Below are 15,056 nucleotides of genomic sequence, written 5' to 3'. Positions count from 1 at the left end.
TGTCTTCTAAGAAACACTAGAATAATACAACTGAGGAATTTGAAAGCATTACATTTTAAATTCAAGATGCTCGTTATTTGTGCATTTTTAATAACTTACTCCTTTCTTGCGACCTTTCTAACCGGAAGTGAACGTTGCAGGAGTCGCCGCCAGGGTCCACAGCGTAAGTACGGTCGAAATCGCAATTTTTGACAGGAAAGGAAGGCGATGCTCGTCGTTTGTTAGGAACCCATTGTCACAGTCCGGTGAACATGGCGGCAAACTTTTCGGCAAGTACCGGCATGTTGTATGTCTATCATAGGGGTTCTTTAAAACGTTCCCGCCATTTATTTGATTGACGTCGGCTTAAGGATTGGTCAGTTACTTCGGCCTAGGGGGGGTCGGTGGATCAGTAGGGGGGGTTACCCTGTTTTTGATTGTGCGGATAAGGGGGGGGGGGTCTCCCTGTTTTTGATAACATGTTTTCCAGAATTCACACACACGCTCATGCATATATTTTTTTAAATTTTATTTCAGAACAAACGATAAAAAAGTTAATCGTACAAATGTGTTCTTAATAATAACTACCGGTATTACCTATATTGCCTATAAATTTGTTGATGTAAAAAATGTTATAGGCTAAATATTTTGAGGTTAAAGTTGCCAAATAACTAACAGATTATGCAATGCGGCAAAAACCCCAATTATACAGTTAAGTTTTAAACACATTCCAAGTCCATGTGCTGCTGATATCAGATTATCAGGAGACGGAAAGACAACACAGCAATTAGTACAAAGAGCAGTGACAGTTTTTGTTCAGCAAATCAAAAAAGTTAAATTTGTGAAAATGCTGATATATAAATTAAAATAAATGATGAAAAAATAAAAAAATAGTTTTTGTTTTTGTTTTTTTAACTTTTAAATATGCATATTTTGCTCTATAAAATACCAAAATCCAACACAAATTTGAGCAAAAATCAAAGTTTCCTTTGTTTTCATAAGCACAGACTGTGCTTCGGGTGTAAAGCTTTCCTGGTCTATAAGATATGAAAGATATTTTAAATCCAACTTAGTTTTCAAAGAGTTCAAACCGCCTAGATTCAAATCCTCTTTTACTATCTTATAAGGGTGTTTATCAAGTAAGTACTCCACAGCTTTGCTTTTATTTACTATCTTTAGCAGAATAGATTTCTCTCCTTTCTGCAGCCTTTTCTGTAGTCATTTTTTGGCTTTATGCTTCCCCTCCCCTCCTAAGGTCTATTAAATGCAAACGCTAAAAATTATGTCAAAATTATGGCAAACCGTGTTATTTTCCATGCGCATATAATACATTTTGTAATCATGTCAGAGCCAAAACTGTTAATGTTTCTTTGTTTTTTTAGGGGGGGTCAGCATGTTTTAAGTTTTAAAATATAATGCGTGTGTGGGGGGGTCACCCACTTTTTTTTATTTGATAGGGGGTGGGTCAACTGAGGTTTACAGCTGGCAAAATGAAATCTGCCGACCCCCCCCCCTAGGCCGTAGTAACTGATCAATCCCTTATATCACATGATAGGATCGACAACAATTTTCAAAGGTACACAATGCAGCTTACGAATGGACACTGTCGCGATAAAACTTATGACAAATGCAGAGTAATCGAAAATTGCATACACTATTTAATTTAATAGAAAGTCAGTGTTCTCCACAATCCAAAATAGCTGGTGGGCGGCCTAATTAGCATAAATTTACATATTAATTTGCATGTCATTTACATAATCTTTCTAGCATTTATGTCATGAAATGCAATACACACTAAGTTATTTACTATTCTCTTTTTAATTTAATTGAAACATGTTACATTTTTTTGAAATACAAACAGATTGGTCACTATTAATATTTACGAAATGCAAAAAGTTTGAAATCGGTGATTTATACGTTCGCAAATTATTCTGCGTTCAAGAAATGCAATTCGAGTAACCAAGAGCAAGTACGAGTTATAATGTAGAAAATATACGAGGTGATTTGTTCCAGACGCCAAAACGGACGATTTGTCAAAATAAAACTCATAACATTTTTTATTTGTGGCATCAGTACTCACCCGTGCCGACGGACGGCAAGATGCATTTTACGTAATACGCATGTACGGTCACGATACGTTGCGTTTTCACACGTTGTTTTGGGATTCAAGAAAAATGCTAGCAATCGGCAAAATAAAAGAATCTGCTATGTTCTCGAAAAATTAGACATAAAAAATGGATAAATGAAAAAAAGTACGTGGAAAAGATAACTAAAATATTATTCAATTACAAATACTCGCGGTAAACTAATCCGGCAGCCATGTTTGATGTTTATTACCGCTTTCCGAATTCAGTACACGAACACCCAGAATGCGCTGCTCCCCTATGCAACTTAGATAGTAAATCGTTACAGCGCCAACACCGGTGGGTGGCCGACGGTCGTTGAATGGGGTAGGCCAAAAGGTCACCAGTTTGCCTTCTCCATGCTGTTTTCACGATAAAAATCGAGCGAACGTTGTAAATACGGCTAGAATTTTAATTTTTGTTCGAGTTTACATGCAATATGCTAATATATTTATTTATTTTCTGTGCATATACATTTCGTTCGTATTTAATTCTTTCTTTCGTGATTGGAAGACGATTATTAAAAATACAGCTGTAAATTGAAACCACTGTAGTTGCGTATCGTGAGCAATAAGTGGCATAGCTGCGGTTCCGTAGCTCTTTGGTGCGACCTACAATCGAATTTCGCCCTAACAATTTCATTTGGACGTCTTTTTTTTAATTTTGTTGTTGTACGTCGAACATAGAGCTACGGGATCTATCACCGTTTAAAAAACAGAAATCTGGCATACGTAAATTAAATCGCTTTTGCTTTCGATTACGATGGTGTGACATACTTTTATTGTGAATTGATAGCTGGATGAATAACATACAAACTTTTGTTTGCAATTTGTGTTTATAAATAAGCAATAATTTGTGATATTTTACAATTACCGCGGAAACCAAGCAAATTACGAGAAAACGCCAGCCATTGACATCCCACACTCCCTAGCGCAGAATAAATGTAATCTCGTTTGGCGGTCATGTGATACAGTGGTGGAAGAATAAAACTCACTCTTCCCGTTATTCTAATTGTTCCAACAAAGCAATCACATACAGTATTTATAATTGTATGATTTTTGTTTAATAATAGAAACTAGTTGCATAAACGCAATTTATCTACTGATTTCGGTCACGTGGTACAAAATTATAGGTCTCGCGTAACTCTGTAGTCCAAAATGGCGTCTTTCGTCTTGTTATTTTTCTGCGACTCGGTGTACGGTCAATAAAGTCAATTTGTTATGACCACCGTCATCATTTCACAGCGCAAATAGGTTCTGGTCATTGTTTGGAAGTAAATAAACATAGTGAGTACTTTCGAAGGTCTTAAAATGTGATTTTCGCGACGACCAAATTTGGCATGTGGATTTTAACCGGTATTCAGTCGCACAAGGCCCCATAGCCATATGGGCCGGCCAGAGTCAGTCATGTAAATAATGCGGCGGCAACATAGGGCTATGATTCCACAGCTATAAGTGGCAACAATGTCGGGCGATGATGAATTCAGGCGATTGACACATTGCCATGAATACATTTGATAACTGCTTGCAGACTTCCAGTAGTCATTGTTTATGTTTGGACTCTTGAAACAATAGCAAAATAAAGGGTTGGGCAACTACTCTTTTGTTTAGGCTTGGGAAAAACAATGCAAGCTTTTTACAAATAATTTCAGCTGGATGTACGTTGGTGGGCGGGTGTTGAGAGTTACTAGGCGACCGTAAAACTTGATGGGCGGGCCGCCCACCTAAAACCCCTTGTGGAGAACACTGAAAGTATTCAGAGTATCCCACTGGGTTGTTATCGTTATCGCCCACACGCTCGAGTGACATATTGAACGCACAATCTCTCTAAGCTCTATATTAGAACGACTTTGTATGAATATAAAACAGTTCGGAAGTATACGACGTCAAACTATATGTACTTTTGATCTGTCCGGTAGTACGTCACACTGCGCGGAGATACGCACGTTTTGCATATATTAATACTATAATATTTCTAGCCAGGTTCAACGTAATAAAAAGATGTCGAGCGTTACGGGATATAAGCCACAAATATCTCATCTTATCCACCCAACCAATCTGAAAACCCTGGTGAGGCAGTGGCTCAACGAAGACACCCCGTCATTTGATTATAGCGGATTTGTCGTTGGAGAACGTCAAGAATCGGCTGTACTACTATGCAAATCACCTGGCGTTTTGGCAGGTGTGCCTTTCTTCACTGCCATATTTGAAGAACTTGACTGCAACATTGAGTGGTTAGTTGAAGAAGGGTCATTACTAGAACCAGTTTGCCAAATTGCAATTATTACAGGAAAAGTGAAGAACCTTCTACTTGGTGAACGGGTAGCATTGAACTGCATCACTAGGGCAAGTGGGATTGCCAGCTATGCCAGGCAAATGAACACTATAGCTAAACATGCTGAATGGCATGGAGAAGTTGCAGGAACTAGGAAAACTACACCTGGCTTCAGACTTGTTGAAAAATATTCTCTGTTGGTGGGTGGAATGTCAACACATCGATACGATTTGTCATCAATGATTATGTTAAAAGATAACCATATATGGACTGCTGGAAATATAAGCCAGGTATGTACTGAGCCTAATTATTACAGTCACTAAAACTCACATTAAAAATCGCAATCTGTTAAATTTTCATTTTTAGGACAAGTCTTAATTGAAATAAACGTAGTTGTTAGTTTCTAGATCATCCAACAGACGAACTGTGTTGACTCATAATTACTGAGAATGTCCCACAGACACAAGGGCATTTATTTATTAATGTTTCTATAAAATCATTCATACCTTTGTTGTACAGTGAATTTCATAAAGGCATGAATGTATTTTATATATAGAATCATTATCAATATTTCATAAATTTGAATTGCCAGTTCTTATCAATCACAACCTGTAAAGTAACAGACTGACAATTGTCACTTGGTGGGTAGGGTTTGTTTATGTTCTAGTCTAGTTAGTTTAATTAAGTCATTTTTTTATTGTTCATTTTTTAATTTAAATTTTTCTGATTTATTAAACATTTATAAATTTATATTCATTTTATACTTCTATTTTGTAAATTGTCATTAAAAAGTAGACAGTTTTAGCCTATCAAATAAAATTCCCTACCTGTATCTAAAATGTGGAGTCTGTGTTAGTTGACAGGTTACAGGCTTAGTCTAATCCCTATCAGTTGAGCCTACCAAAAGTGGGCAGTTTAACCTTTTTACCACCAGTTCCCTCTTTTCATTACAAATTCACATAATAGTCCCGTTTATAGTCTGCACTTTCCTTCAAAAGATTGGAATAAATAGCCAATTTTTTTTATAATAATACATGTATAATATTGATTAAAGCGAACCTAAATGCGGCCTTAATTTATAGTTGTGTATATTCTAAACTGTATTCGAAATAATATTGCAGTGGTTTAATTTTGTTTTAATTATAACTGTAGCTTGGATAGGCATTTGAAGTGCTTGCAATTAAACACCATGGAGGCCATTCATGGAGGGGAATAAACAACGAACGAACATATTTAACATCCGGGTACTTTTCAAAGCTATGACCGTTTTAGTGTCTGATCGCATTCGTATACGCCATTGTACATAGCCGTTCATGCTGTCAAGCATTGTGTACTATTAGTATAAACTCAACTTTTATATGCACAATGTGCTTTTTAAAACTTGGGTTAGAGCATTATGCGTTTGAACCACAGTATTCTGAGAGTGGAAGCCCAATTGCGTTAAAGTACTGTACTTCCCCGATCGTAAGCCCCTCCCGAGTATGAAGCCCATTCCTATATTTTTATTTTTAGGTATTTATCGAGTTGAGAGCATTCACGATTATAAGCCCAGAGTGTTTTTACTGGGCGTCGACGATATTCTTTAAAATATGCATGTAAAAGGTGTGTTTCATTTCATAATAATCGTGATTGGCATGGTAGTTTGATTCGTGTTTTTTTTATGAGAAAACTCGCATTAATTTAAGAGTACATGGCGAACGTACACAACGTGGTTCACATCCTTTCTATTCTGTCATTTACTCAGGATGAACCCCGATGTTGCAATACTGGAGTAATCCATATTTCTTCGAGTAGTACCGTAGCTTTCGAAAAGCCAAAAATGTGATCGTTAAGTCGTGTATCTGGTTATTGGGCATGGTTTACTTTGAGACTATCATGAAAGGCCTAGGGTTTGAACGATGTGACATGATGTTGGCGACCGTGAAATTCATCCTCCATGCTAAGTTTACCCATGGTTACTATTAACCGTCGTTTATATTTCGGAAATTGCGAATCGCCAGTTTTTAGGGAAAAAATCATCGTTTTTTCGTTGCAATCAGTGCTACAGATCGCATTTTAACATTGCGGTAATTCACTTCCGCATTACGTTAAAAAATCATCGTCAATAATCGGAAAATTTCATCATTACGACACATCATTTTGATTGGTTAATGAAAGACATGACCTGTTATGTCAAAGGAAGTTGTTCCAGGTCAAATCGTGCTGAAAAACCTCATGGTGGAAAATTGCTTTGCGTTGAGTTTGCGTACGATCGAAAACATACCAAAACGACTCAAGATAATGATAAATGCCTTCGTCCACTGTTTCCTCACAGATCCTACCCATTATTTCACCGTAAATTCTGACGGTATGTAAATCGTATTGTAATAAAATGTGTGTGTTTTTTTATGAGCATGTTTGTTTCTTCATTGTAAGTGTTGTGGAAATCAATGACGCATTTTTTTTTTCGTAAATAATATTATTTTCCTGAGCCTGGCGTGGTGAACGAATAATTGTTTTGGATAATTTTTCGTTGTTAGCAAGATGGTTACAGTGTTTAACCCCAAAACAAAATCATCTTTTCTGAGCTGGTCCTCGAGTATAAGCTCATCCCTTACTTTTCCCTTACGTGTTCATGCCTCCGGGCTTATGATCAGGGAAGTACGGTATACTGTGAAGATTCAATTCAGTCCAGTGTGAGTGATGAGAGTATATCGTTGACGATGCCCCTTGTTCGGATAATAGTTTTATTTCAAATTACACGGGAGGTCTGTGAACAATCTGCTTGGTGTTCCTGTGACAATTGTCCCATGATTTGCCAGTGCAGCCCCGTGAATACATGGATGAAAATGTTTTCACCACCACCCTACGAACTCAAGATTGCATACTCCAGCATCCATACTTTGAATAATTTGCATGCTTCACAGTGCAATACTGGAAACAGCATTTATTTGACAGTTAGACAAAAAACAAAACAAAATGCTTGTCTCGATCAATTGCACATCCATAATGTTTGTATGTTGATACGCTTGTAAATAACATTAACGTAAAAGTCGAAACAACATGGACTTGATGAATACATACACCAAAATAGGCTCTATTTAGTTCCCCTTTAATATAAGAAAAAAAGTGCAGAAAAATTTGGGACAAAAGTGTGGTGATGAAAAGGTTAACCTGTCAAATGAAATTCCCTACCGGTACCTGTCTCTAAAATATGGCTGCCTGTCTAATACCGTGTTCATATGTGTGCCACAGAGGCAGCTCGACTAACTTGATAAACAGTTATCAGTGGTTTTAATTGGTCCTGTGTTCATAAGTGTATAAAGACTAAACATTGTTATGGGCCAATTAATCAAACAGTTGATGTTTTTCCATCAGTGTAAAAGACAAAACATATTGAAAAGCTATTTAGATGCTCTCCAGATATCAGAAATTTGATGGTATATTTTCAAAATGTCCTAATTTTGTTCAATTAATTCAATCAATCAAAGTGCCTTAGTGTTTTCTATTAAATTTACTGTTTTACACCTAAAATATGACAAATAATTAGAATGTCTAGTTGCCATTTTGGGTAGAATAATTTTGAAACAACTGATTTAGTTCTGTTTGTGGAGAGGATTTTGTATGAAATAAATCCTATTATTAGGGATTAATTGTGTCTGTACTTCACTCACTCACTCACTCACCCAGTGTTGTAGTTGTGAATTAACACCAAAATGCTTAAAATTCTCTTTACATCAATATCACATGGGAGGTGATTCAAAGTACAACATGTTTCAATTTAATTATGTTTCCATCAGATAGAAATAAATGAAAGTAACATGTATTAACAGAGAATGAGCTGCATTTTCTGTCCTAATGAACGATGTTTATTCATATACTTATGATTCATTAGACAAAGTTGACTGGAAACTGATATGGAAAATTTATTGACATGAATGGACTCAAATATTGTTTAAAATACACCATTTTAGTTTATTGACACATAAAAGAGTGTGAATTTGAAAGTATATATGTTTGTAATAGTATCAATGAAGTGTGATAATTAAAAGACATTTTTTATCATAAAAAAAACGACTAGGAAACTTCGCAAATATGTTAACGAAATAATCTTATTACTGATACAAACATGCACTGCATCACTCATGTGTTTCTATGGAGAAAATAATTAATTTCTTTAAAGATTCAAAAGGAAACACAAGCTGTTTTTTATTTATAAGTTTTTAATAGTGAAAATATGCATTTATTTGCATGCTGTTACATAAGTAAAGGTGACATCACATGACCGGACACATCACATGACCGGACACATCACCACTGTTTTCTCATTGGAACTCATTATTATATATGATAAAAAATAAAATTTAAAAAAACAACAATGTAAAACATGTTGAAAAAGTGACATACTATTTTAGCTATTTGTGGTAAAATGACGTAATAGCGAAATGTTGATTTAGCGAATCTTTCTTGTCATTGTTGATTTCCTGTTTCCACAATACCTGTCTGTCGCACGCCAAAACATATGCGCAGTTATCACCTCATAAAAACAATCAAAAACTGTCAAGTGTAATAAGGCAGCACTCCAGATTATTACGTTATCTGTGTTGTTTACAAAGAGTGTGTCTGGAAAACGACATTGTTTGGCCACCATTTTGAATTTATAATGAAGTCATTAGAAACATCTTAAATTAGCAAATTAGTTCTCTCTCTAAATTCGCAAAAAAGACGTGTTTTACAGTACATGCCCAATCAATATTTTGTTAGCTTGTTAATGTAATAGTCTTTTTTCCTTGACCTAAACACATTCACTATATTACATTGTAACATATGTTCTGCTGAAAGCCTCCATGACTCGCCAAAAGACAAATAGGTTAAAAAAAGCTTCAGCACAATTGTGTTAAAAATTGTGAAGGTTGAAATGTTGTTTACATTTTATCTGTCTAGGCAGTGAAAGATGCAAAGAAAGTTGGTGGTTTCTCAACCAAAATTGAGGTTGAATGTCGGAGTGTTTCTGAGGCAACAGAGGCTGCAACTGCAGGATGTGACATCGTTATGTTGGATAATTTCACTCCACAGGTAATTAATTACCCTTGTTTATTTAACCTTTCTGTTTTTTCAGTGTTTTCAACACAAAAATGTTGAGAGCGACTGACCAGAACTCGACCAAAATTCTGATAAAACCAGAAGATTATTGTAATACAGTGAACAAAGCTGGGATTGTTATCATATTCTTGTACTCTATTGCTGAAAATTAATTCCTCATGCACCACATTGTGTCTGTGGACTGTTAAAGGAAATTTGCTGGGGGAAAAAAACACACAAAAGGTTTATTTAACAGTGCTAAATACTCAAGGATCAATATCTTTTTTCCAAAGTGTGTAAATAATAAATTGATTATAGTTTTTCGATAAAACAACAAATTCTGCTGTTTGAACACTATAGTCATCTCTTTGTCGCATTTTATGAAATGAACCTGCATAATTTTTTTTTCTCAAAAATTTGATAATGGTCTAGGCAATGCAAAATTTGATAACGGCCTAGGCAATGCAAAATTTGATAACGGCCTAGGCAATGCAAAATTTGATAACGACCTAGGCAATGCAAAATTTGATAATGGTCTAGGCAATGCAAAATTACGGAAGCATAAATCAAAATGCAAAATATGGACTAAAAATTTCAGGCAATATGGCATTCAAAGACTTCTGAATAAAGCAAACAAAAACTCTTAATCGCGTCATTTTCAAAGCTTTATTTAATTTTTTCCTGCTTTTACTATGATACATGTATGCCGTCAAAAAGTTATCCTAGTGTAATGAACCTTTTTATGTTCACTGAGATTCTGTGTTATGCATTACATAGACCATAAAAACAGAACACGCGTAGGTCATAGCGTTGTGTACGACATCAAAATATTGCTTGGGTTTCTAAAATGCTAAAATATTTTGTGGTATTTCCATGCTAAATAATGTGCTATACGTAATTAACGATGGTCAGTTTGAAGTAAAACAAGTTAGTAGTATGATGAAGTATGGGTATCTCAATGCAATATTCATTTTGACATTGAACTATGAAAAAAGAAATTCAAATTCAGATCATTTGATTTTTACAGCAGAAATTTACTCCATGCATTCCATGCAGTCTTACAGTGATCCACTGTAAAAAACCTTATTAGTGCCCGTTCGGACGAAGTCCAAAAACGGGGACTTATAATTCGGTCTCCGTCCGTCCGTCCGTCCGTGCGTCCGTCCGGGGTCATATCTCAGAGTCCCTTGGACCGATTCCGTTCATTCTTTGCATGTGCCTAGTACTTTATGTGGGACATATGCACATGCAGTGGTTTAGCGATTCGATTCAAAATGGCCGACTGGCAGCCATCTTGTTTTTTGAAAATGTTGTATTTTGGACATGCTTTGTCAGTTTTCATTCAAACTTGGTACATAGATTATACATGTTAGGATACATGTCCATGATGATTTATTTCACAATTGGATCAAAGATGGCCGACTGGCAGCCATCTTGTTTTTTGAAAATGTCGTATTTTGGACATGCTTTGTCAGTTTTCATTCAAATTTAGTACATAGATCATACATGTTAGGATACATGTCCCCGACCGTCCGTGAGTTCCTGAGTCTGTCCGTCCGACCGTCCGTGTGTCCGTCTGTCCGTGCGTCAGTCTATCCAACGTCATATTTCAGAATCCTGTGGACTGATTCGGTTCATTCTTTGCATGTGCCTAGTACCTTATGTGGGACATATGCACATGCAGTGGTTTACCGATTCGATTCAAAATGGCCGACTGGCAGCCATCTTGTTTTTTGAAAATGTTGTATTTTGGACATGCTTTGTCAGTTGTCATTCAAACTTGGTACATAGATTATACATGTTAGGATACATGTCCATGATGGATCAAAGATGGTCGACTGGCAGGCATCTTGTTTTTGTTTTTTTATGCGGTATCTTGGACGTGCTCTGTCAGTTTTCATTCAAATTTGGCACATACATGTACTTTATACATGTTAGGATGCATATCCATGACAATTTGTTTCAAAATCTGGTCAAGGATGGCCGATTGACAGCCATCTGACTTTTTGGCCTTACTACTATATTTCCACAATTTATGTACCATTTTCATTCGTATTTGGCACATACATCATACATATCAGTGTGTTTCATAATCAGATCAAAGATGGCTGAATAACGGCTGTTTTTATTTTGGCCATATTACTATGACACGAAACACGTGTTTTGATGTAAATAAACAATCTGTCGTATACGTCACTTGGGACTCAAGTTTCAAGGACACGCTCGCGACAACCCCTCCGCTTTAATATGACGAGCACAAAGAGAACTTAACGGGGACTGTGTCATTTTCAATGACTTGTTTTCACTTGGAATTTATTTTCGCTGAAGGAATGATTCGATGAAAATAAAATTCAGCGAATATACATTTTGTTCTATATTTTACATTCGCTCGTTAAAATCAGTGAAAATAAATATACAAAGCACCCGAAAAGCCTTTTGAGCAAAAATTAATTATACCTAAAATAAAGTATTTTACAGTTTTTGAATGACAGTGTATTTTACAAGCTTTCATTTATATCTTGACAGGCAGTTCATGTGGCAGCCAAGCAACTGAAGGACAAATTTCCATACCTGATAATTGAGGCAAGTGGAGGTATCAATGAAGAAAACATAACACAGTACATGGGTACTAATATTGATGTGTTATCAATTGGTAAATCAACACAGGGTTATAACACTGTAGATTTCTCATTCAAGATCCAGAAGGAAGGACGTAATCCACATAATCCAACAGTTTCAAATCCAAACAAGTCAACATAATATTTAGCAGTCTGAAAAAAAAAATGGTTTCTGTGATATGTAAAACAGGGTTTAAACAATATGAAAAAGATAACACTGCCATTTATAAAGTGAATGAGGGAAATTATGTATAGACTACTGGGGTATATTAATATACAATACATGCCGGCTGGTGAGTTTTGGCTTTTGAAAACTAGAAATGATAGAAAGTGCCCCAATTTGATGTTTGCTGAACAACCAACATACAATCATTTAGCATTTCTGTCCCTTGATCAACTGCAAAATGATTTAGTTAATTAATATGCAAATTAGCTAATTAAAATATGCAGTTTTATTTACAGTATGATAATTCAAATTCAAAGCCAACAGTTATCAATAAAACATGCTGGAAGTTGCAATTAGTATGCAAATTAGCTAATTATTATGCATAGATTTTTATCAAAATCTAATAAGGTCTGGAGTAATTCTTGAACAATATTTGACACATCCATTCATCCATTCTTCATCTAAATATTAGGACATTAGCCTACCTTGTGTCAGCACATGAGAGCCAAAAAGCCAAACACATCTGTTGGAACTATGGTACTTCAATGGTGAGATCAATCAATTGCTCTAAAATATCACTCTATAGTAATATTCAATGATCAGTCAATATAGAAATGCATAATTAATAACAATGCAAAAAATAGTGTCAAAACCAAATATCAATAACATAATAATTAGCAAATCTATATTCAATAAAAAAAAAACAACAGTATAACAGGGTTTAGCATCACTGCCATTCAGTACGTATGTATGTACTACTCTCGTATACAATTATTACTGAAGGAGCATCTGGGTTTATAAATTGTCTATTTCTTTTGATGGACTATGTTGTGCATAATAAAACCTCTAATTACTTAATACCTTTGATTATTTGTGTTCCATTGAAGGTAAATAAACCCGTAGGTCGCCATCAAGTTTTCTTCAGATTATCATCTTCATATATACAGGTTGTGATTCTAACAAAAGACCAGCAATCCAAAATATATCATCTACATTTATTGATGAATGCAAAACAGTCGAAACCCAGTAAAAGGTTTACAGGGTGAAAAATAACAATCTATACTTAACTCCAATTATTCGTACAAATTAAACAACAAGCATGAAATGCGGTATGCGGTGGTTGCAGTACCCACACGCGTTTATTACAAGTATCCCTCCTTACATATGTAAATATTCACGGAATAATTGATGATAAATCCCCATCGCGAATACATTGACCGCCCAGGAAAACCAGATATAAAAAACCTGTTAAGGGGAAAAAACATCTGGAAACCTGTACCTGACACAATGTCAGATGTATTTAGGGGTGGATGTCGGGCGTCATCCATATTAAAATTGAACATATAAATAAGAAAAATACATCGTGAGTTGTTTGCAACCGAGACTGAATACAATAGAACACTCTTCTTACTACAGTAAAACCTGTCAAAACCGACCCCTGGATAAACCGACCTACTGTCAGAACCGACCGATTTATGTAGCCCCAAAATTTCTCCATAGACGCCTATGTTAAAACAACCTGTGAAATCCGACCACTGTTTACTCCGAACACCGACCGCATTGATCGGTCCCAAGTCCAATATTCACACTGAATACATCGACCATCCGACCATTTGCACCACATCCGCTGTCTAGTAATTCGGTCTGCCCGACCTAAAAAGTGTGCATTGTGTCCAAATTCCGCGAACGTCACAGAAACAATACCAAATCTCACACTACAAGTAACGTCCCGTGTAAAACAATGGCAACTGATTACATTTTTCACACCACACGCCCACGCATCGCGTGGTGTCTGGACAGTATAATGACCCCGGATATAAACAAATGATCGGGGTCATCACCTTCAATTGCGGTGAAGCACACTGCATTATCACTTCTTCAACGCTCAAAAGACATTGAGTTTTCTTCTTTCCATAACGATTCTGATCGACAATTTTGTGCTTTCGAATGTTTCCGTAAAGGAGGCTTCAAGATTGAAATTTATGATGACGAAGAAGCAGACGACAACAAAGAATTCGGAAACCTTATTTAGCAAGTTGCAGACCCGCAAACACAGTGTAGCGTTGTAGAATACCTCCACTTTGATGAACGTATACCGACTGAAGCAATGTATGACGGCGAGTGGGAGCAACAGATTGTTGAGAATTTTATTGCAGACAAAGAAAACCATGAATCTATAGACAACAATGACATAAATTGCAACGACAGTCAAATTATTGACCCCACAACGACAGTGACTTGACGCATGGCGATGTGCTAGACATGTTGACAAGATTACAGAACAAAGACTCCAGTTACTTGACAGCTATCCAAAATTTCATAATTCGAACGGAAAACAAAATCGTTGAAAAAAAAGGTGTTCTTTAAAGTAGTCAAAACTTGATGATTTTTTACATCGTAATTTGATTCATTGACTCACAGTCCCTGTTGAGGGACTGTGATTGACTTAACAGCAAAATCGACTGTCTGCATAAATTATGATAATTACATGTAGCTCACGTGAACATACGTTGTGATGTCATCCAAAATGGACGCCTTCAGTTACGATACGCAATACTTACCCGGTCTGTTCGAATAGTTATTTTAATGTTAATTGATGTCATGTACATACCATAATATTTTTGTCTTGTTTGGTAAATTATTTTATTGAAACAATACAATAAATGCACATTGTAAATACATGTAGAATACAATAAATGCACATTGTAAATACATGTAGAATCACCGGAGGCAAACTCTGATGTCTTTCATTTGTCCCGTGTTTACAGCACGTGTAATTGTTGTTTCAATCAAAGTCACGCCCACCCTGAATAAACCGACTCCCTCTGAAAACCG

General features: G+C 35.9%; 1 protein-coding gene across 4 annotated transcripts; it reads left to right on the top strand.

Moving 5' to 3' along the window:
• Nucleotides 1–38: 38 nt before the first annotated feature.
• LOC100367107 (nicotinate-nucleotide pyrophosphorylase [carboxylating]-like) lies at nt 39–13,079 on the top strand. 4 transcript variants are annotated; one of them, XM_085491031.1, is made up of 4 exons: nt 39–163; nt 4,081–4,666; nt 9,300–9,431; nt 11,964–13,079. In XM_085491031.1, the coding sequence occupies exons 2-4, from the start codon at nt 4,103–4,105 to the stop codon at nt 12,195–12,197; spliced, it is 930 nt and encodes a 309-aa protein (XP_085347157.1). In that variant the 5' UTR covers nt 39–163; nt 4,081–4,102; the 3' UTR covers nt 12,198–13,079. The 4 variants fall into 4 exon arrangements, with proteins under 4 accessions (XP_085347157.1, XP_006813518.1, XP_085347158.1 ...); XM_006813455.3 differs by having other exon boundaries at nt 147–163; nt 4,085–4,666; XM_085491032.1 differs by lacking the exon at nt 39–163 and adding an exon at nt 3,243–3,388 and having other exon boundaries at nt 4,085–4,666.
• Nucleotides 13,080–15,056: the final 1,977 nt, after the last annotated feature.

This window comes from Saccoglossus kowalevskii, chromosome 16, assembly GCF_978046115.1.
Source record: "Saccoglossus kowalevskii chromosome 16, keSacKowa6.1, whole genome shotgun sequence".
Classification (NCBI taxonomy): Eukaryota; Metazoa; Hemichordata; class Enteropneusta; family Harrimaniidae; genus Saccoglossus; species Saccoglossus kowalevskii.
The sequence above is the reverse complement of the archived record's forward strand: the minus strand, read 5'-3'. Positions and strand labels throughout refer to the sequence as shown.

Excerpts from the sequence above, each read along its gene's own strand:
- LOC100367107 (XM_085491031.1), top strand. The coding sequence starts at position 4,103 with ATGTCGAGCGTTACGGGATATAAGCCACAAATATCTCATCTTATCCAC. Across the intron at positions 4,667-9,299 it reads CTGCTGGAAATATAAGCCAG|GCAGTGAAAGATGCAAAGAA; the intron begins GTATGTACTGAG and ends TTATCTGTCTAG. Across the intron at positions 9,432-11,963 it reads TGGATAATTTCACTCCACAG|GCAGTTCATGTGGCAGCCAA; the intron begins GTAATTAATTAC and ends ATATCTTGACAG.